Consider the following 23,317-nt stretch of genomic DNA (forward strand, 5'->3'; position numbering starts at 1 on the left):
TGGCGGTGCACGGAACACTGTCCCCCCCACTCCCTGTCAGCTGTGGGATAGGCCCTTTTGGCTTGATCCCTTAATAATGTCTACTAGTAGTGGTTGCTTTCTAATGGCCTTGTCTCCTAGACCTAGGGCTATCAATGCTCATCAACTGCCATCTAGTGGTCGACTGCAGGCATAAGGCAACGGTAGACTATTATTAATTATTATATTTAGATAGGATTTTATTGATCACATGTTGGAGTGCTGTAGGGCTTTTTTTGGATTATGGATTAATTTTAAGTAATGGGTATTCAACTTTAATGTTTAACACAAGTACAACACACACACACACACACACACACACGCACGCGCACTGTACGGTCTCAACCTTCAGATGCATTGAATCCTAAACAGAGACAGTCGCATCTACCAACCTGCTTAACAGCATCATTACCAGTTACCACCACCTGCTCAACAGCCACAGACATCACTTGCCTACCACCATTACACACAGTTACATAGAGGATACATCGACAACCACGAAAGGTTTATTCTTTTTCCTGACTTCAATAGTGAGTTTTTTTCCCCGAATTACTCGTACGTTGGGCTTGGGAACGGGTAAGGGCCGCGGAACGGTCTGTTAACGTTGCCGCCTGTCGGTATCGTTCCGTTGATAACGTCTGTAGTTGTGTTTTTTAAAATACGTTTGTAAGCGTTTGTGCTGTCTGTATCGTCGTTGCGTCGATAACGTCTGTAGTTGTGTTTTTCAAATACGTTTGTTAGCATTTGGGCTGTATCGTCGTGTCGGTATCGTCAACGTCTGTAGTAGTTGTGTTTTTCAAATACGTTTGTAAGCATTTGGGCTGTATCGTGTTGCGTCTATAAGTCTGTAGTTTTGTTTTTCAAATACTTTTGTATTGTAAGCATTTGGGTTTTGGTATCATCGTTGCCTCGATAACGTCTGTAGTTGTGTTTCATAAACGTTTGAAAGCATTTAGGCTGTCGGTAGCCGTTGTAGCCTAGCTAGGCCACAACTACTATCACAGAGGGCAATTGTTTTTTGCACAGTCAGGTTCCCGTCTTAATTATTACCGTTCCCAGCTAACATTTCCCCGCTAGCTACCGCCTCCCGCTGTCGCCTTCACAGCGTAGCACGCCCGGGCTGGCTTGGATTTCCCCCCGCTGTCCCCGCGACAAACGATCACGCCTCAGTTAGATTTTCATTCCTCTGCGCAACAGTGTGCATTTACAGCCCTCGTGACGCTGTCCTGAGGCTTGCCCCCCCCGCCCCTCTCTTCTCTCTTTCTTTTGCGTTCTCTCTCTCTCTCTCTCTCTCTCTCTCTCTCTCTCTCTCTCAGACAAGGATGTGCATCTTATGTATAAAATAAATCAATAATAATAATATTATATTTTGTAGGATTATTATGTTTTTTTTTTAAACTATTATTGAATATAATTAAGTGGATTCTTCTTCTACTTCTTCTTGCAGCTATATTTAGTTTTAATTTTTATTAATAATATGTACCTGCAGACTATAGTAATTTGTAACACTTTACTGTGGTCGTGCAGTAAATTCACCCGTGAAGCCCCCCCCGCCCTCTCTATGGTGAAGCCTGGGACCGAGGCTTCACCCGGCATGCATTTCGGCTTCTCTGAGTCTGTTGTTGTTCTTGTGTTGTTGAGAATTGAGAAATGAGCTCGGAAGACAAGACTCCAGTCACTCCACAACAAAGGCTTATATTTCGCCGTTTTTCTCCGGATAAATTCAGTTGAAAGGTCAGTGTATTTTTATATCTGATATATACTGTGTGTAGTGTAATTGCACGTGTTAGAATCGTTTCGATCTATATCTGTGCACGACTGCACGTAACCCTATAACGCTAGCAGAGGGAATAGATTAGCAATAGCTAGCTAGCTAGCTAATCTATTGTTTGGACGGGGGTTTGCAAACGTATAATTCATGCTATTTTAACAGGCTTAAAAACATCTAGCTCCGTTGTAAAGAAAGAGAAAGCTACTGCAGCTTAAGCGTTATGGACGGTGTTTTATATTATTTAATTTTACAGACAAACAAGATGACGTTCCAAGACCCAGACGGTGGAGGCTGGCGGAAACAGAGCAACCTCATCAGAAGTAGGCTAAGTAAAATGGTTTAGTAGGGAACAATAATAATGTATCATGATGTTCTTTTCTAACGTCGTCTTATGTTGATAAAAGTCCACAATTATTCGAATTAGATAAGATTTGATACGTTGCTTGTGTAGACTACATAAACAGCATTTTTGCTGTAAATCACATTATTTTGTCATTCTTTGTTCCACCATGAAAGGCATTTTCTAAAGTAAGTATAGGCCTGGCTACTGTGATGACTGTGGACTTAAATATCAATGCTAATTTTAATCTTTATTTTGCAAACAAGCAGACATTGTGTCACTGAATTATTATTTTGTTCAATGTTTGCATGTCAATCCAATACATGGAAATGTGGGGTCTGCAAGGCTACATCTTCGTCAAATGGTGGTCCGTGGCTCAAATACAGAATAAATAATGTGCCGTGATCTATTGCGCTTAGGCACCTCTGTCTTGCAAATGTAAAAAATATCACATAGTAGGCTAATGTTTAAAACAGACTTTTTGTTGTTATTCTATTACAGGTGCAGATGCAGAACATGAGCATTGCCATGCAGGTACGTTCTGAGCCATTTATTTATTATTATTATTTAAGCCATATATTTTGTGTAACTTCTGTATATATTGCCCTTTGGATCCTGCTGAAAATAGCCGATCTACAAGCTCTCTTGCCTCAAGTTTGCAATGTGTAATTGTGTACCATTGTTAATTTGTTACCATCATGACATTTTAAATGACTGAGGTGTAGAAGGGAGATGAGCTTGTAGATCTGCTATTTTTCAACAGCTAACGGCTTTTAAAATAATGTTTAAAACCTATGAGGCGACACAGATGCGTCCTCAGGTCTAAATGGGTTAAGGCAGTGGTTCTCACAGTCATCAAAACGTTATCTCACATTTCACAGCAGTGATGGTAGGTAGGCCTATTTCAGAATGCCTGAATTTACACTTGGTTGCATGGTGAAAATAGTCGATCTACAAGCTCACGTGTTGTGAGCCCTATACAAATGCAATCCATATCAATTTTGTATTTGATTTTGTTCAAATTACAGATGAGGAGGTCACATGGAGGAAGTGGAGATGATGGTGATGGATAAATAAAATGGATAATAAAAATGGTAAGAACATTTTCACATTTTAGCACAGGAATAGAAATTAGAAAATGGCTGGGTTTTACCCACAGGGCAACTGTTAAATCATGGATCACAAGCCAGAGAAATGATTACGGTGAAAATAATGTATTTAATTAATTCTGTGATTTCAGACGAACTTTCGCTGGAGGAAGACCTATCGACTTCAAATGCAACCTCTGCTCTACCACCAGTCGGGTTTCCCTGACCCTCTACTATATGCAACATCCAGACCTCAAGGAACGCACCCAGCTTTCCGTGCTCGGACATACAGACACGGGGACATACACACATTGCTACGCTCAGAAACTCCTGACTCCACTCAGAAGAGAATTGGTGTTTTAAAGACTTAAGCACTTAAACTTGAGAACTGATATGTCTTCTAAATCCTCACAGATTTTAGTTAAAACGTTTGCAGCAAAAGAATATATATTTACAGATTTGTGCCACATTTTCACGATGTTTCAAAATTAGCAAACTCGTTTTCAACAGCTTACAGCTTTTTAAATAATGGTTAAAGTGGCTAAAACCACTGGATCTTGGACTTCAGTGACAGGGACCTGGGGTCTGAGAGCCGGAGACGTTGGACAGGGTGCATTTTGGAACTTCTGCTGGCGGCCACCACCAGTCAGGCTTCATAAAGGAAGGAAACGGACAGGCATGGCAGGCAGCTCATCAAACGGTGGTCCGTGGCTCAAATGCTGAATAACTTTGGCATGAAAAGGGTTCAAACCCACCGCTATAGGGGTTTCCAAATGGACTCTTGAATGTATGCTGCACTATTTCTTGCTCAAAAGGTGAATCTCGATTGTGTGTTCTGTTTATTGCTGTGTAACTGTTATTGCAACATTACTGGGCCTACATAACTAACTCCACACAGAATAGACTTGGTGTTTTATAGAAATTAAACTTGAGAACTGATTCCACAAAATGTCTTCTAAATCCTTGCAGTTTTTAGTTAAAACGTTCACTGTGTTTGGGCCACATTTTCACGATTTTTCAAAAATAGCAAATCTACAAGCTCGTGAGCCAACAATGATGGTTAAAGTGTTTGAATGGTATGACTGTTTTCTTGTATTCTAAACTTGGTTGTTTACATATTTTTTCTATGTGCCTAAATTATTTCATTGTAACCTTTTTTTTTCCTAATAAAGAAACAAAATTAAGTATACATTTGCTGCTTTATTATGTTTCTATAAATATGTGGGAGGGAGGTGAGCATGGGGGAGGAGGGGTGCGCGGTCGCAATATATATGGGGGGGGGGGAGTGGTGTCATAAGACAGCTCCACGCTGTCCTGCTGCTGCCTTCGGTAGCTGACGTTCGAGTCGCGGCAGAGAAGCGGGGCGCCGGCTACACGCGCGTCGGCGCGCACGGCACACGCTGATCAAGAACGACGCGGCCACATCGTGCGACGCGCCCGGCGGAGGACACGATCGGCGGCGCGCGGCGACCGCCTCCCGCAGGCGGCGCGCCATGACTTGCTAGCTGGGTTGTACCGGGTTTAAAACTTAAGTTAGTTAGGCTGCCTAGTGCCTACATTTAAAAGTTAACTCAAATTGTGGCTCGGCCATTACATTTTGAATCAAACTAACATAGCGGCAGTCACAGACCTAAGCTAACTACTTGTAGCATAAATAATACTCATTGTTAGATCTGTTTTTTTTTTTTACATTTCTCTTTCACAGGTGTATCAGCCTTGTTCAGCTCTCTCTCTCTCTCCACAGGCAGAGCAGAACCTCTATCTCTCCACAGGCAGAGCAGAACAGGTTGATCAACGAGCCGGCTGTCTCTGGACGTGCAGGTAAGTTCAGGGCTCGTTCCACAAGGGAGGTAGACGTCCGCGTGGACAACCTGGTGAACCGAGCCCTGACCGCTGACGACTTGGACACCATCACAGCGTGTGTCCCTGAACTGTACCGCCAGTTCAACGAGGTAAGTGACGTTTCCTCACTAGTAGTAGTTGAGAAGCAGCTGCTCAGACCTCCGAAGGATGTCACACCCGTTGTTGAGGAGAGACCCTGTGCATGATGCTACTTTGACCAGCGTACTAAGGAGTGGAGGCCGGTGCTTCCTTGGTATGACCCTTGTAGAAAGCAGTGGGTACCAGCTTTTATCCGTAAAGTCGCCCGGTGTTGCTGTAAGCGCTATGTCCCCAGTACTAAGACGTGGGTGCTAGTCCGCCCTCCCACGCCACCAAAAGCTGTGGTGACTACCCAGAGCAACGTTCTCTTCCAGGAGTTCTCTGGTTCCCTGGTGACTCCGTCCCACCCTGACACCCTAACGCCCCCCTTCAGGTGTTGGAACGCCCGCTGTGGCAGCCGTTATGACCTTGTGGAGGTGAACGGTCAGCAGCTGGCCAGAGTCATCTCTGGTGTCTCCGCCACATGGGAGTTGGGTGGAAGGCCAGTCCAAAGGCAGTGGAGATTGACTGTCTATAGGTCAGACGGACAGATGCAGCTGTCCGTGTTCTGTAGCTTCCCTGAAACGGTAAGGAGGCGTATAGTCTTTAGTGACGGGGCAGAAGTGACTAAAGAGGGGGGGCCGAAGAGGAAGACCGATGTCGATGGTATTGGTCTCATCGACAGAGGCCCTCCTCGAAGCAAGACAGGTCTAAGACTGTAACTCAGACAGACCTGGGGTGCGCTGGTCATTGTAGCAGCTGCATGCACAGGGTCTTTCCTTTCCTACGGGGGTGCATCAAGTTGATCAAGGAGCCGTCTATCTCTGGACATGCAGCTAAGTTGAGGGCCAGACATTTTTATTTCATACCTTACATATATAGAATTGTGTGAATTAATAACGGAATGCTTTTAGTAGTACTTCATGAGAGGAGCGACCTTTCCTAGACGACAAGCAGCTCTTAAGGACCTCTGGTACAGGTTGGTTTGGTGCCTTTCAGCAGGAAGTGGATCTTGGAGGCATAGATCTTGTTCCTCCACATGTGCTAGGCCTCACAGAGAAACTTGACACTGTCTCTCTACTCTATAGGGTTTAACTTTTAACGACGAGTAATAGTCGCAAAGAAAACAATTAAATAAAACCCCCCCTCTCTCTCCACAGAGCAGCAGAATGGAGCAGTATTCTGACCAGTATTGCATCAACAAAAAAAAGTAATGTCGTGCCCGTCTGTTTTCTGCACTAACTATGTCTAGTTTGTCCACAGGTTTCTACTGACGGAGTCTTGCGTGCTGATCGTCACCAGTCAGTTGGCCTCGTGTCTGGCGGGCTAGCCCTTCAACCCTGTGATGGTCACTGGCCTTGGCGTCTTGCGGGGCCAGACTCTAGGTTGCGTCTTGCAACGTCTGTCTATGGGGCTTCTGGGTGTGGTAAGAGGTAAAGTACTCTCCCACCACTGCAGCATTAACTGCGGTGCCTCCAACTTGGCCTGGCGCTCCATCAAACACAATTGGGCGTGTTTACGGGTGGGAACTTAATCTGGCGATGGATCAAGTGACCGTCCCTTTTGCTGCACTGCAGAAGCTACTTGCAAGTGTGTATGGGAGGATGCACACAGTAGTTTATACCTCCCCAGCTGTGGGGGTGGTGGTGCCAGCAACAGGGACTCGAGGACACTTGGGGCAATTGGCAATTGGCGATGACTAAATTGGGACTCCTTCCATGGATTGTCGCCTTGACGTGGCGGAGGAGCTTATGTATTTCTTACCCAGAGAGCAGGTCATGGCAGTTACATGCCGGACAGCTCGAACGGTAGGGGATCAACTAAGGACAATCCCTAGATAGAACAAACCTGTGTTACAGAAATCGCCACAAGGGTATCCGAGACACCACCGTGGAGCATGCTAGGAGGTGTGTTGGTGGTGGGAGATCTCTACAACACACTGAGCAGGGACCCCAGGTAAATCACAACTGCTGCACTGTTAACCCATTAAAAGTGTCATTTTAGATTATCGCATTGGATATCAGCAGATAGACCAAGCTCATATCTGCTATTTGTGAACATTTTTGACAAATCTTGAAGATTTGTGGTCTGCGGCCAAATGCATATCAATTTGAGAACTACTGATTTAGAAGGGATTTGTAGAATCGGGCTCGGGTGCTATTGGGTTAATGAAAAAAGACGGTCACACTAAATTAGTTAAAATGTCGAGATGGATTGGGAACTGATCAATAAAAGTTGTCTAAAATGGGTCCGTGGCTGAATGCTCATCAAACTGGAAATGTAAAAGGTTGAGAATCTAAATTAAATGTCAGGTCGAACTACTAGTATTGATTATGCACTGAATTATTTGAGGCATGACAATGGTGAAATGTATTGAGCCAGTATATGAACACAACCTGTTCTGTGCAGGTGGATGAGGAGCAGTTCACTACGTCAGCAGTGGGAAGAAGGAGGGAGCCAAGCTGATGTGTGGAGGAGGCGTGGCCATCCAGCCCACCGTGTTTGGAGATGTCCCTGACAACATGACCATCGCTGGGGACGAGGATTCCACAATCCGGTGTGGAATCAGGACAGACATTTTTATTTCATACCTTACACATATAGAATTGTGTGGATTAATACAGAATGCTTTTATTACGGTTTGTGTAAAGTTTAAGCACTTGAACTTCTATGAGAGAATTCAATTGTATTTTAAGGTTAGGCACTTGCCACTTAGCCAGTTGCACCACCTCAAGCTAAGTTCAAACTTAGTCTCGTTATAGTAACGTAACTTAGTCTACGAGCTTGTAGGTCTGCTATTTTCTTTTAATCGTAAAATTTGTCGCAAATCTTTGAATATATATTCTTTCAAAGTGAATGTTTTTAAATCGGGTCTAAATGGCTTGACTTAAAAGCCATATTTAGACCTGAGGATGATTCTACAAATGCCTTCTAAATCCTGAAAAACCCACGTTTCTATGTCTGTGGTTCTCAAACTTCATGTCGAGGACCTCCAGAATTATCTGTATTTGGCCGCCGACCCCATCTGAAAATTATGTAGTTGCAGGGAGGGACACCCCGGAAGCAAAGGTTTTAATTAAAAACGTTTGCTCTGAAAGAGCATGTAGTCAAAGATTTGTGCCACATTTTCACGATTTTTCAAAAATGGCAGATCTACAAGCTCGTATTGTGGCAGAGCTGCTATTTTTCAATAGCTAAAATATAACTTGATGCTTAAAACACAAAGGGGTTCCCGTCCAAAATGGGTTAATAATGGGAAATCCTGTCAATTTCTTCAAGTGTGTACACACAGTACACTGAGGCACAGACGCATAAGGGTCTATTCATTGGGTACCTAAACTAAATAATTAAAAAGAAATCCCACCCGTATGAAGTGATTATACCAGCTCATGAACTACTGAATTTATGTGATTGGTTAGCCAATTTGCTCGTCTACATATGACGTAAATCTTCCCTTCATTGTCAATGGCATTTAATGTTTGTGTGTTTGTGTGTGTCATATTTGAGGCACATGTGACCTAATTTCTCCTTTCATTTAACTGAATATGTGATTGGTTAGCCGATTTGCTCGTCTACATATCGTTGCTGTCGGGAGGAAACCTCATAACGTTTTACACTTATTAGTGTTTTGTTATTAAATTATATTGCGATTAATTCAGGGTCCAGTGGTGGAATGTAACTAGGCACATTTAATTTAATTTGTACTAACTGGGCACAAATTATTTCTACTTTACTGAGTATTTTACTTCTACTCCACAGCCACTACATCTCGTAGGCAAATTGTAACTGCTGTAATTTGTTTGGTATTTAATTTCAGTTATTGCTCATATATGCTTATTATTCAATGCATGTCAAAGTTGGGCCGGAAGTGCCATTGTTTTGGCTAATGCGAACCCTTTATATGGCCGTCTGGTGTCGGGTAGACATAGGTGCACGCCTGTCACTTGACAAATGTTTTGTATTATATTTTCTTTAATTTATGATGTGCTGTATTATGTTTATGCCATGTTAGTCTAAGCTTTTGTGTTTGTTACCAGTTCAACGGTTTCAATAAATCTAGCAGTATGCAGAACAACTGACTCATTTTTTTTTAGTTGAACTGAGGGAGTGATACAAATGATGATCTTAATTGTTTGAAAACTTTAGATATAGCTACTTTGTAGATTTTGATTATTAGCTCTGATCAGATCGTCAATCTCACTTCGGTTATTTTCAAATTGCCAAAGTGAGCTTGTAGCTCTGACATTTAAAAATAACTAATACATTTGAAAACATGTGAAATGGGTCCTTCTGAGTACTTTTTACTTGTATTTTGATGCAATTACTTTTACTCAAGTAAATTTTGATGACTGAACTCTTACTCTTAGTATTTCTACAATCTGGTTGGTACTTTTACTTGGTAGTCAAACATGTGAGTACTTTTTCCACCACTTTATAGGAGCAGGAGTCATCTTTCATGATACAGAATGTGGTGGAGCAGTAATTGCTCAGACACTTGGGCCCATAGACCAGAGCCAGGGGGACATCGGTCACTGTCAATTCTATTCAACCCTATACTGTAGTTAACTTGTTTCTCAAACCTTTTAATGTTAAGTCCAAAGACTCGGCTGCCGCATGATGTTTTAGCCTGGCTAATAAGCCAGACCGAATCAGCCGTTGGCAAAATATAATTGCCTGCCAGGGTGTAATTTGATTCTGGCTTATTAGTCAAAGTTGGTGTTGTGACTATATATTGTCAATGACTTCCATGAGAGGGTGCGAGAGGTGGTGGAGTTAGTTGCTTTAGCAGACATTTTGAGGGTCCAATGGAGAATTGCTGAAGTTGTAAAGGAGAAGGTTTCCATATCGGGCATGATTCAGACCCTACATAGTGTTTGAAGTTCACATTGACAAAGGAATGAGTATTCTCCAGCTCTTTAGTTAAGACACTAAGGTCTCACTTGGCATTTTCTGAAACTTGGCAGCCCTGCCTTTGGAGTGGAACGTAGGAAAGAACTTGACGTTGTTGATGTTCAAGGTTTATATGTATTGTCATGTCTTGTGTACAGCTGCATGAAGATACAAATTTGTTCAGCCCCTTGGATGTTCTATCTGCATTAATGACAGTTGCAGTAATCGACAAGGGGGTTTCTTGTGCACCAGCAGCAGTACACCAGTGTTGCCAGTAGATGGCAATGTGAATCCACACATGAAAACAAGTATGCTTTATGCCATGGTGTTGTCCACTCACAGTTAACAGTTTTTGTATTGAGTTGTGCTTGAAATGTACTGTAATTCTGCAATCAATCAAAGCGAATAGCCCCTCATTTGTAAAATAAATGTAAGCCTATATATAAAATAAAATATAAAATAAATTATTTATTTAAGATAATGTTTCTCACTGTTGAGCTATTTTCATGTTTGGATGACACTATTAAAGGATGGAACCATGTAGACCTAGAATGCCAGTGATCATTTAATTAACTTCGTAAATGTTCAATCATGTGAAATACTGTACAAACTGTATGAAACAACAAGAGCCATTTAGTCCAATAATTAAATGGCAGAGGTTGGACAAAATGTTATTACGGTATTTTATTTCACCTTTCTGACAGGACATTAGGTCTACTAACCAAGCATTAGTTTTTAATGCAAAACTAATGCTTGGAATCGATTCAGAATCATGAAAACCCCCTAGTTTAACACGTCACATGCTATTTAAAGCATAATGCAATTTAGAAAATATTGCCTTATAATATGTTATCAATAGGACAAGGCAAATTTAGGATATTAGCAGTGAGCAGATTACGGAAGATTTTTTTTTATCCTGGCTAGTAGGCCCTAATTATGTCCTGTCAGAATCAGTCTTTTTTTTTAACTGAAAAGTTAGTTTGACATTTATACCGACCAATCAACGAGCAGCGACAGCCGACAGCCCAACAGTCAACCAATCAATGATGATTGGCTGCAGATAAAAAGCCAAGTCGCACGGTCTCAACCTTCAGATGCTTTGAATCATCATTATCAAGCATCATTACCAGTTACTAGTGATGGGCCAATGAAGCTTTTATGAACCTCGGCAGTTACCACCACCACCTGCTCAACATCAGTGTCTAATGCTCAACTCTCTTTCTTTTCATGATTATCTGTCTGTCTGAGGTAGAACGAAGTGACTTATGATGGCTGCGAATTTGAAAGGTAGTATGCTTAATATCTTGGAGAGTCTCTTCTGGTGACTACTGTAGCCTACAGACAGTACACTCTTAACTGCACTGTTTTTCTACATTTTCTCTGACAGCATCTGCCGATTCATCGCTGGTTGCCAACAGGTACTGTTCGCATGTTGATAATGTTTCATAATCACATTTGGAGAGACACATTTGCAGTAAGCTGCCTGCTAAGCTTTATTCAATTGTCATCAATCAAGGACCACTGTCTGTGGCTAATGAGTGAAATGTTTGATGCTTTGCACAGCCATGAGTCAAACGACTGACTGATCGATGTGCATACAGGTGCTTTATGCATTCCTCACAAGCAGGGGATTTCTCTTGGCCTGCTGACCACAAGGCAGAAGTTGTATGTATGATGGTAGCAGGCAGCAGCTGCTGGACAAGCTTACAATTTCGTCTCAATTTTATTTTTCCATGATACCTTGGCCTTGTACAAGGAAATGAGGGCTTAAAGCAATTCATTCATCTATTTATTTGATTTAGTATTGTACTTTAATTATTTTTGCATCGATTCGTTGATGTATGAAAATGACACACTCCTGGACTAAGATTTAGACTCTTAAATGTATCAGAATTGATAAAATGCAAAGAGTCAAAATCTTAGGCTAACACACTCCAAGATTATTTGAATAGTCGCTAAGAATATAATCTATTGTTGCAGCTACACTAACCGATTATTTTATTAGTACAATTTCACCCGATACATTTTCTGCCAAATCAATTCTTCAACAACTCTTACCTTTTTAAATATTATTTTCTTATATATTTATTTTGTGGTAATACAGTGCAGACGGTGATTCCATAAAAGTGTTTGTGCGGGTGCGACCCCTGACCTATGGCACTGGGCTGACCACAGATGCAGTTCAGAGTCTGTGTCTCACGGTTAACTCACCCTACACCATCCGCCTGCACTCGAAACCAGAGCCACGCACTTTCACCTATGATCATGTTGCTGATATGGACACATCTCAGGTTGGTGCCACATCATGGTCACAGCCAGGTTTTATATCTGCATATTTATCTGTCAATATACTGAAGGGGTACTTCATTCATAGTCTGGATTTTCGGTGGTGAGGTGACCACCGCTCTGGTGGTGAGGTGAACACCGCTCCGGTGGTCAGAGCTGAAATAACGTTGAGCGGTGGCGAGTAAAAACAGAAGGGCTGGGGCGGTGGTTTGTTCTTCACCGCAGCTCGTGACATCATGTTGTAGTTCGGTGGTCACCTCACCACCGAAAATCCATACTATGAATAATGCTTAACCTGACAGGTAGGTATGAAATTAGGGGGCATCTATGTATTATTATTTATTTAATAATATATTTTTTAGGTTTCTCTTTACGAACTACTACCTAACTGACTATAGACTGGAGTGGCTTTAAGCTGATTTCTAACCGGAATCCTTTTTACCTTTTGTATGTCTTCAAATGCCCTTTTTATGACGTTTTTCTACCCTCTTAATGAAAATGCGCTATACAAATAAGTTAAATAACCTACAGTGCCTTTTATATAAATCTTAATGTACTTCTCATTGCCAACAGGACTCTGTGTTTTCCTGTGTAGCAAAGAACATTGTGGAGTCTTGCATAAATGGATACAACGGCACGATTTTTGCCTAGTGAGTATTTTATGTCGCTTATAATATGCTAAACTAAATGGTGGGTACAGTTTGAGATACAACAACCCTGCACAGGATTAGTCTTTTCATTTGGTTCTTTTGCTTTTGCAGTGGACAAACTGGCTCAGGGAAAACGTTCACTATGCTAGGTGAGATTTCATATTTCTTTTACTTATAGTCTGTCAGTTTTGTTAAAGGACTATACCGCTGTCGATATGTCATTGTCTACTCTGTTCAGAGTTTTGGGCCTATAGTATGAACATAAACCAATTTTGATCTATCCAATAATTGCTTTTTATGTTTTGATTTTGTGCATGTTTATTATTCAGTCATTAAAGCTGAAATCATAATCATTACACGGGTAATAACTCATGGACATAGAATTTAATTAAAAATGTTCTTATTAAATTTGGTCTAAAACGATGCCAGACCACCATTATTATAATGTTCAATATGGCTTCAGTGCATTAATCCTGTTTTCTCTCTCTAGGCCCACCCGACTCTGATCATTTCACTGATGAACAGAGGGGTGTCATTCCTCGAAGTTTTGAGTATTTATTCTTTCTTATCAACAGAGAAGTGAACAAGGTGGGTGAAATCCTTGAACAGAATTCCCACATGATACTGTAGTCACCGTCATTCTAATGCGATGACAGAAAGTACAAGTTACTTATTTTGAACTAAATAGCTTTACCTTTTTTTTGCCACAAAGTCTGAGAAGACCAAGACCTTCCTTTGCAAATGTTCATTCATTGAAATCTACAATGAGCAGATCTATGATCTCCTGGACAGCGCCTCAGCCATGCTTCTCCTTCGGGAGGACATCAAGAAGGGTGTGTTTGTTGACGGTGCTGTGGAAAAGTTTGTCACATCAGCTGTGGAAGCTTATCAGGTAGGAAGTCACTCACACCGTGATTCATTGAAGTAATGATACAAGGTAGCACCAAAGCAACGTCTCTACATTTCTGTCTTATAGGTACTGTCAATGGGCTTGCGTAATCGAAGGGTGGCCTCCACATCCATGAACCGAGAGTCTTCGAGATCCCATGCGGTGTTCACCATGACGGTGGAGTCCAAGGAGTCCATAAATGAGGTGGTGAACATTCGAACTTCTCAGCTGAACTTGGTGGATCTGGCAGGGTCAGAGAGGCAGAGAGACACACACACAGATGGTTCAAGACTGAAGGTGACGCCCCGCCCCCAATGGCCCTACCCTGGCCTGAATTATGCTCTGCAGTTTTTGAGTTTGTCATTGTCTTCATCATCTTCATCTTTCAGGAGGCCAGCAGCATCAATCGCTCCCTTATGAGCCTCGGTCAGGTGATCATGGCACTGGTTGATGTTTCCAACGGGAAGAACAGATATATCTGCTACAGAGATTCCAAACTCACCTTCTTACTAAAGGTCAGTGCCCAGTTCCTCAAATACTTTATCTTATGGTTCGACATTCTGTCCATACTCTCCCATCAATATGTGTTTGTTGTGTTTCCTGACTTCGCTCTGAATGTACAGGTACATGGTAGTTACTGTAAGCCTATATTGCAATATTTTCATTATCCTGCTATTTCATGGTCTAATTTCATTAGTAGATGGATAGTATAATAAGTATAATTTTTTCACATTATCTTTGATGCCATTTTCACTGATGGTCTGGACTGGACACTGCAAATTTGCATATCCAACCTGGGACACGCTGTCAGGCTTCCATTGCAGCCTAGGGTGCCTGGACCACCTTGTGGCCTGGTCAAAAATAAGTAATTTTAACACAAGAAGTAATGTGTTGACAGATTGTCTGTAGTTGGTGTGACAAGAATGAGTACACAACACTTTTACTATACATTATTTTTTTGTGTTTTTATAAAGGACTCTCTTGGAGGCAATGCAAAGACATATATAATAGCCAACGTAGATCCTGGCTCAAAGTGTTTCGGAGAAACCCTATCTACGCTGCAGTTTGCCCAGAGAGCAAAGCTGATCAAGAATAAGGTACCCCGTCATCTGACACTAACTGCAGTGCACACTGTGAAGCATATCGGATCCACTCAGCCAGGCATGGCTTATTTCATCATCTTGATGCTCTATAACACTGGGTCGGGACCCCTTTGTGGGTTGCGGACAAATTTGTATGGGCCCCTTTATTGTTTCCTACATCTAGTTTTTAATTAATTATTTTGAAACCTTTAAAAAAACATTCCCCAAAAAAGCAAACATTTTCACGACTTAAAAACAAAATGATTTATTTTCAGTAATTTCATGAAGAAATCAAAGAACAAAAATCTAAAAATAGTAAATTGCCTAAGCTCACAATGTGGCGTGAAGCGACACGTAGTAGATATGCTATTTTCACTAGTAATTACTGTTTTGGGTCTTGAGCTAAAAGGTTTTGGAACCACTGCTCTATTAGTTCATCCTTGTGGAATGTTCTCCTTTCTATAAGGCCATGATCAATGAAGACACACAGGGAAATGTGAGGCAGTTGCAGGCTGAGCTGAAAAAGCTGAAAGAACAACTTGCCCAGGCCCTCGTTTGTCAGCCAGGCAGTGTGGACAACAACTCCGAGACAGCCTGTGAAGCCCTGACTGAGGAACTTCAACAACTGCAGGTAAAATTTAAATGCACACGGACATGCAAACCCTGCCTTCACCAGTGTATCTTGTTATCATTCACCTTGGTGGTTGTTTTCCCTTCATCAATTCAGATATATATGAGCATAATTATGAAGTTATGTTGGATTTGGGTTATGACCTTGGAAACAATGGTGTGGACTGTGGGGTGGTACGGTAGTCCAGTGGTTAGCACTGTTGCCTCACAGCAAGAAGGTCCCGGCCGGGTTAAAACCCTGCCTCCGATGGCGCGTTGCTTTTAAAAATGCTTTTACTATATAAAATGGGAAGAAAGTGTTAATGTGATCCACAGTGTGATGTCATGGATAGCAAAGGATTACAACAATTGATTTAATTTCAGACTCAGAAATCCAAAATATCAAACCTCTTCTTTCTTTATCTTTATTCCTGAGCCATGATTGATTATTATGATTAATCACCTCTTCAGGACACACTACTGATTATTCTGTTCATGAATATCCACCCATCTGTTTTCAGATTTATTTTGTTCACAGACGGACAACCACACAAACGGACAGAATGCCCTGCCACGCATCACTGTGGGCAGGGTAATTAGGGACCTACACTCATCCGGTATCAATACCACTCTATTAAGATTGTGTGACAATCTCTTTCTCTCCACCATGTCAAGGAGCAAGCCAATCGTGTCCAGGGTCAGTTGGACGAGGAACAGCTGAAGAACAGGAAGCTGTCACAACAGATGGCAAAGCTTGAGGAGCATGTTGTCATGATGTCACAGGAGGCTGACGGCAAGGATGAGGTGGAATGCTTTCTTATTGTTTACACACGCACATACAGTATACTACAATAATGTTTAAGACAGCGGTGACAAATTGTATATATAATATATAATATATTATGATATGCATGTATACTGCAGGTACCAGTAATCATGGGAATTGCAAAAGTTGCACTTTTAAATGGAAGTGAAAATCTTGGAAGATCATTCAGAAAGGGTGTTTTGTTAAGTTATGTACACGTCTATCTTAACTAGTGCTCCAGACCTTTTAGAATGCTTTTTCTATTTTCTATAGGCCTATATGTTCGTATAGGTATGTATAAATATCTTGTTGCTGTCGGATGAAAATCTCATTATGTACAAAACTCTTCAGGATTCAAAATCGAATATAAACAATTGCACTTCTACAAGCTCACAATGTGGCACGATGCAACACATTTTGAACTTGTAGATCGGCTACTTTTGTATGACAAATTTAAATTAAGACGGGTACAGGATTTTGTTACCACATACTATTGGTCCGACTGTCATTAGACCCACAACCTACTACAAACTCTAACCGAAGCCCAACCGCAAGCATGTTTGGGAGCAACAAGTGATTTCCGCATGTGGGATCTTTAGTGTGTCTGATCTGCGTGTGCGCCCATGAAGACAAGAGGTTTCTGCCCAACAGCAATGATGTATTCAGTCCTCACACTGAATTGTGTGTTGTGTATTGATAAGGATTGTTGGGTATCCTGTTTCTCTTGTAGCTACTTTCTACTGAGAGAGATAGCAGAAACACAGAGAAGCTCAGTCTGCAGGAGACCATAAATGAGCTGGAAAAGATGTTGCAGTCTCATCAGGAGACGGCGGAAGGTGAGGAGTCTGCCTTGACAATATGACTTAAAATGTTAGATCATCTGATATATTTATTTGGTAATTGTGACATTTTCTGTAAACTTCCTTGATTACACAATTAAACAATGTATTTATTTATTCAAATCGGGCTACCATAGCAGAACCAGAATCGCTCAACCTTCTATCGTATAGAAATCCATCCATATTGCTCAGTCCTACTCTGCTATGAAGGCTGTGTCGCCAGGTACGGAGTGAGTACTGACACTTGCATGCTCTGCATCTTCTCAGTTCTGAGGATTGAAATCCGTGACCTTCAGCTGGTTCTGCAATCCTCTGATAAGGAGCTAGCTGTTGCTAAGCAGGAGCTAAGTGAATGTCGGAGTGAACAGGAGAGGGAGGTGTCCCAGCTCCTTAACAGTCTGATCAGCACACAGCTCCAACTTGACACAGTCCTGTAAGTGATTTTTTTATATCCTTTTTCTGTTTCATGCAACACAGTGGTGTAGCATACATGAATGCATCCTCTACCACCTGTTCCATACTGGTGAAATTGTTTTTGCATATGATTCTATCGGTTATTAAAATGTCTTAAATGTAGCTTACTGAAACATGCAGTTACCATGTTAATATTGTACTATTAATTCAATACTGTTATGTCTGCACCTACTCTGCAAACTACATCATGGCTCTTTCTCCAATTGTTTTCATCCTCGCACACCATCTGTAGTCCAGGTGAAGTTGTATGTTGAGTGTGCCAACCTCGGCCATTTTCTTGTGTTAACACCAGGTTGGAGTTGGAGCAACTTCTGAAAGAACAAGACCATGACAAACGGCTTCAGGTGAGACTAGTGTCAGTTTAAATTGTGTTTTATTTCAGCCCTTATGAGGCACCAATGTCTGAGTGATGTGAACATGAGCTACTGTATAGATTTGGGATGAAGAACAGTTGCCCGTTTTGCCCCAGAATTCGTTTTTCTCTCAAACCTTTAAAAAAATACCCATAAAAGGGTATAGGCCAGCGATCCAGGCACCTAGGCTCAGCTGCTCGATCAAGAGTATAAACGGAATCTTGGTTGATAAAGGGGGTGGGGGGGGGATTCACACTATCGTCCCGGATCCCGGATGCCTCCGATGGCGCGTTGCTTTTAAAAATGCTTTTACTATATAAAATGGGAAGAAAGTGTTAATGTGATCCACAGTGTGATGTCATGGATAGCAAAAGATTACAACAATTGATTTAATTTCAGACTCAGAAATCCAAAATATCAAACCTCTTCTTTCTTTATCTTTATTCCTGAGCCATGATTGATTATTATGATTAATCACCTCTTCAGGACACACTACTGATTATTCTGTTCATGAATATCCACCCATCTGTTTTCAGATTTATTTTGTTCACAGACGGACAACCACACAAACGGACAGAATGCCCTGCCACGCATCACTGTGGGCAGGGTAATTAGGGACCTACACTCATCCGGTATCAATACCACTCTATTAAGATTGTGTGACAATCTCTTTCTCTCCACCATGTCAAGGAGCAAGCCAATCGTGTCCAGGGTCAGTTGGACGAGGAACAGCTGAAGAACAGGAAGCTGTCACAACAGATGGCAAAGCTTGAGGAGCATGTTGTCATGATGTCACAGGAGGCTGACGGCAAGGATGAGGTGGAATGCTTTCTTATTGTTTACACACGCACATACAGTATACTACAATAATGTTTAAGACAGCGGTGACAAATTGTATATATAATATATAATATATTATGATATGCATGTATACTGCAGGTACCAGTAATCATGGGAATTGCAAAAGTTGCACTTTTAAATGGAAGTGAAAATCTTGGAAGATCATTCAGAAAGGGTGTTTTGTTAAGTTATGTACACGTCTATCTTAACTAGTGCTCCAGACCTTTTAGAATGCTTTTTCTATTTTCTATAGGCCTATATGTTCGTATAGGTATGTATAAATATCTTGTTGCTGTCGGATGAAAATCTCATTATGTACAAAACTCTTCAGGATTCAAAATCGAATATAAACAATTGCACTTCTACAAGCTCACAATGTGGCACGATGCAACACATTTTGAACTTGTAGATCGGCTACTTTTGTATGACAAATTTAAATTAAGACGGGTACAGGATTTTGTTACCACATACTATTGGTCCGACTGTCATTAGACCCACAACCTACTACAAACTCTAACCGAAGCCCAACCGCAAGCATGTTTGGGAGCAACAAGTGATTTCCGCATGTGGGATCTTTAGTGTGTCTGATCTGCGTGTGCGCCCCATGAAGACAAGAGGTTTCTGCCCAACAGCAATGATGTATTCAGTCCTCACACTGAATTGTGTGTTGTGTATTGATAAGGATTGTTGGGTATCCTGTTTCTCTTGTAGCTACTTTCTACTGAGAGAGATAGCAGAAACACAGAGAAGCTCAGTCTGCAGGAGACCATAAATGAGCTGGAAAAGATGTTGCAGTCTCATCACAAACGGCTTCAGGTGAGACTAGTGTCAGTTTAAATTGTGTTTTATTTCAGCCCTTATGAGGCACCAATGTCTGAGTGATGTGAACATGAGCTACTGTATAGATTTGGGATGAAGAACAGTTGCCCGTTTTGCCCCAGAATTCGTTTTTCTCTCAAACCTTTAAAAAAATACCCATAAAAGGGTATAGGCCAGCGATCCAGGCACCTAGGCTCAGCTGCTCGATCAAGAGTATAAACGGAATCTTGGTTGATAAAGGGGGTGGGGGGGGGATTCACACTATCGTCCCGGATGCGCATTCGGGGCCACTTGTTGGATTTATGGGATTACAGTCACATGCTGATGTGTTTGTTTAGGCTCTACTTAACCCATTTTGGGCGGAAACCCCTTTTGCTGTTAGCATTATGTTACGCTTTAGCTATTTAAAAATAGCAGATCTGCAAGCTCATAGCGCGCCACCGAGTTGCGTCCTACGAGTTTGTAGGTCTGCTATTTTTGAAAAATCGAAGAAGAAGACTGACATAGAAACATATCTTTTTTTTTTGAAAACTGTCAGGATGTAGAAGACATTATTAGAATCTGATCTCGGGTCAGAATGGGTGAACACTACTTGATGTAATGTCTCCAATAGATCGCTGGAGTTAGTTTAGTTTTTTTCCTTCGCTTAGTCACTTTCCCACTGAACTGATATTCTGATCTCCTTGCAGGAAGTTGAGGTTCTCCGCAAGCAGGTTGACCACCTTTCAGAGGAGAACGGCAAGCTTGTTGGCCACAAGAACCACAACCAGCGAATTGAATATATGGTGAAAATAAAAAAGGAGAACACCAGACTTCTGGAGGTAACGGATGTCACTCACTTCTCATTTATTGTTACCAATTGTAGATGTCATTAATACATCATGTTTATAACATACTCTTTGTTTTTAAAGGAAAATGAAAAGCTTCGTTCAGAGATGTCCTGTCCTGTTTCAAGAACAACAGCTAATTTCTTAAAAAAACAATAGCTTTTCCCAGGCTTTCTGTTGGAGCTGAAAGTTAAATGGATTGTTATCGTTCTGAACAGGAAATAGCCATAGGCCTACTTCACTCATTTAGACCAGTGGTTCTCAAGTGTTTAGGATTTGTCCGTGTCTCCCCAATCCCCCCCCCCCCCCGACTCCATGTTGAGAACCACTTTAGACTAATGACATTTTAATTACTATTTGATTAAAGTAATGTGAAAATTGTAAATTGAAGTTTGTACTGTACTATTTCTTAATTAATCCTGCTATGTGTATTTCTCTGACTCTGAATGACGTAGTCATTATGAGTTATGGTCAGTTAGTGTCTCTGTAGTAGTCTGTACAAATTGTCAAACATTTATGTGAACTGTTTCATCTATAAATGTTTTGCCAATATTTCAATAAATTAGTTTTTTCCACAGTTCGCAAGCAATTTTGTGAAGAACAATATAGTTCTGAAATGTAACGTTGGAATTGCGAGGGAGGAATGGGGTTGGGTGATCCACATCAAAAGGATCCCTTGCTAATAACACTTATGCCTTATACATCTATAACTAAATGGTACATAAAAGGGCATGTCTGCTTCTCGGTTTCCTTGCTGCTCTGTCCTAGCCTCCCCCTGCTGGACAACATTTGCATTCTGCCAGCTAAGGGTTAGGGAGGAGGGAACTTGTGAGTTTTGATTGAAATATTTATTAACAGTTTGCAGAATTACAGTACATTTCAAGCACAAACTCAATACAAAGACTGTTAACTGAGTGGACGACCCAATTAAGCATTACACTTGTTTACAAGAGGGTCCACCATGTTCAATTCATCAAGTCAGGTTAGCTCTGTCCAACTCCAAGTGTTATGTACAGAAGGAAAGGACATACTGAAAATGTAATTTATAATCCACAGAATGTTGTCAACAATTGCAAAGAATATTTTTTGACAAAACCCCAAAAAAATGTCTAGGAATATTTTGTGCAACTCCAAATTTCAATGTAGATCACATTTTAGGTGCTGAAATCAAACATTCCTACTACCATTTACAGTAGATGTCCTTTTCTTCTAATCCTGTAGGGGTCAGGAAGTGCTTGGCACATTGGCAGTGTAGTGTTGCCAAGTCTTGCTAAAGTGTAGAAGCTTATTTGGCTTCCTAATGTTTAAACAAGTTCTCAAACATTCTCATGCCCAGGCCAGCCGCCAGAACATGTATTTGTCTGCAGACCCCATTCTGAAAACATTTTGTGCCAGATGAGGATAGCAGATCTACGCTTAAGTCACAATGCGTTATGATTTGATAAGCTTGTAGAACAAGACATCACTTGCCGACCACCATCACACAGTAGGATACATCGACAACCACGAAAGGAACCAGTGTTTCTCTTGCATCGTGCTAATATTGTTGCGTTTTCTCTTCAACAGTGAGTTTTGGGCTTGGGGTAAGTGCCGGGGAAGGGGGAACGTTCTGTTAGCATTTGGGCTGTCTGTATCGTCGTCGATAACGTCTGTAGTTGTGTTTTTCAAATACGTTTGTAAGCATTTGGGCTGTCTGTATCGTCGTCGATAACCTCTGTAGTTGTGTTTTTTCAAATACGTTTGTAAGCATTTGGGCTGTCTGTATCGTCGTCGATAACGTCTGTAGTTGTGTTTTTCAAATAAGTTTGTAAGCATTTGGGCTGTCTGTATCGTCGTCGATAACGTCTGTAGTTGTGTTTTTTCAAATACGTTTGTAAGCTTTTGTGCTGTCTGTATCGTCGTTGCGTCGATAACGTCTGTAGTTGTGTTTTTCAAATACGTTTGTTAGCATTTGGGCTGTATCGTCGTGTCGGTATCGTCAACGTCTGTAGTTGTGTTTTTCAAATACGTTTGTAAGCATTTGGGCTGTATCGTGTTGCGTCTATAAGTCTGTAGTTTTGTTTTTCAAATACGTTTGTATTGTAAGCATTTGGGTTTTGGTATCATCGTTGCCTCGATAACGTCTGTAGTTGTGTTTCATAAACGTTTACTTTGAAAGCATTTAGGCTGTCGGTAGCCGTTGTAGCCTAGCTAGGCCACAACTACTATCACAGAGGGCAATTGTTTTTTGCACCGTCAGGTTCCCGTCTTAATTATTACCGTTGTACTGGGTTTAAAACTTAAGTTAGTTAGGCTGCCTACATTTAAAAGTTAACTCAAATTGTGGCTCGGCCATTACATTTTGAATCAAACTAACATAGCGGCAGTCACAGACCTAAGCTAACTACTTGTAGCATAAATAATACTCATTGTTAGATCTGTTTTTTTTTTTTTTTACATTTCTCAGGTGTATCAGCCTTGTTCAGCTCTCTCCACAGGCAGAGCAGAACCTCTCTCTCTCTCTCTCCACAGGCAGAGCAGAACCTCTCTCTCTCTCTCTCTCTCTCTCTCCCCCTCCACAGAATGGAGCAGTATCGCATCAGGTTGATCAACGAGCCGGCTGTCTCTGGACGTGCAGGTAAGTTCAGGGCTCGTTTCAGAAGGCAGGTAGACGTCCGCGTGGACAACCTGGTGAACCGAGCCCTGACCGCTGACGACTTGGCCACCATCACAGCGTGTGTCCCTGAACTGTACCGCCAGTTCAACGAGGTAAGTGACGTTTCCTCACTAGTAGTAGTTGAGAAGCAGCTGCTCAGACTTCCGAAGGATGTCACACCC

General features: G+C 41.5%; 1 protein-coding gene across 1 annotated transcript in view; it reads left to right on the forward strand.

Moving 5' to 3' along the window:
* Positions 1 to 4,710: 4,710 nt before the first annotated feature.
* The window catches only part of LOC308329738 (uncharacterized protein), a gene marked incomplete at both ends in the record, with an annotated part of 35,238 nt that continues 16,631 nt past the window's right edge, over positions 4,711 to 23,317 (forward strand). The window contains 22 exons of the mRNA XM_080784236.1: positions 4,711 to 4,717; positions 5,039 to 5,169; positions 5,380 to 5,845; positions 7,562 to 7,694; positions 12,132 to 12,318; positions 12,887 to 12,963; positions 13,075 to 13,112; positions 13,454 to 13,551; positions 13,676 to 13,855; positions 13,940 to 14,149; positions 14,242 to 14,367; positions 14,827 to 14,949; positions 15,401 to 15,565; positions 16,219 to 16,347; positions 17,079 to 17,184; positions 17,455 to 17,620; positions 17,954 to 18,005; positions 18,705 to 18,833; positions 19,566 to 19,670; positions 20,363 to 20,494; positions 20,585 to 20,610; positions 23,062 to 23,248. Of these exons, the coding sequence (XP_080640362.1) occupies positions 4,711 to 4,717; positions 5,039 to 5,169; positions 5,380 to 5,845; positions 7,562 to 7,694; positions 12,132 to 12,318; positions 12,887 to 12,963; positions 13,075 to 13,112; positions 13,454 to 13,551; positions 13,676 to 13,855; positions 13,940 to 14,149; positions 14,242 to 14,367; positions 14,827 to 14,949; positions 15,401 to 15,565; positions 16,219 to 16,347; positions 17,079 to 17,184; positions 17,455 to 17,620; positions 17,954 to 18,005; positions 18,705 to 18,833; positions 19,566 to 19,670; positions 20,363 to 20,494; positions 20,585 to 20,610; positions 23,062 to 23,248 (2,973 nt within the window). The remainder of the gene's footprint in view (positions 4,718 to 5,038; positions 5,170 to 5,379; positions 5,846 to 7,561; positions 7,695 to 12,131; positions 12,319 to 12,886; positions 12,964 to 13,074; positions 13,113 to 13,453; positions 13,552 to 13,675; positions 13,856 to 13,939; positions 14,150 to 14,241; positions 14,368 to 14,826; positions 14,950 to 15,400; positions 15,566 to 16,218; positions 16,348 to 17,078; positions 17,185 to 17,454; positions 17,621 to 17,953; positions 18,006 to 18,704; positions 18,834 to 19,565; positions 19,671 to 20,362; positions 20,495 to 20,584; positions 20,611 to 23,061; positions 23,249 to 23,317) is intronic.

Source organism: Protomyctophum bolini, assembly GCF_963924005.1.
Source record: "Protomyctophum bolini genome assembly, chromosome: 15".
Lineage (NCBI taxonomy): Eukaryota > Metazoa > Chordata > Actinopteri > Myctophiformes > Myctophidae > Protomyctophum > Protomyctophum bolini.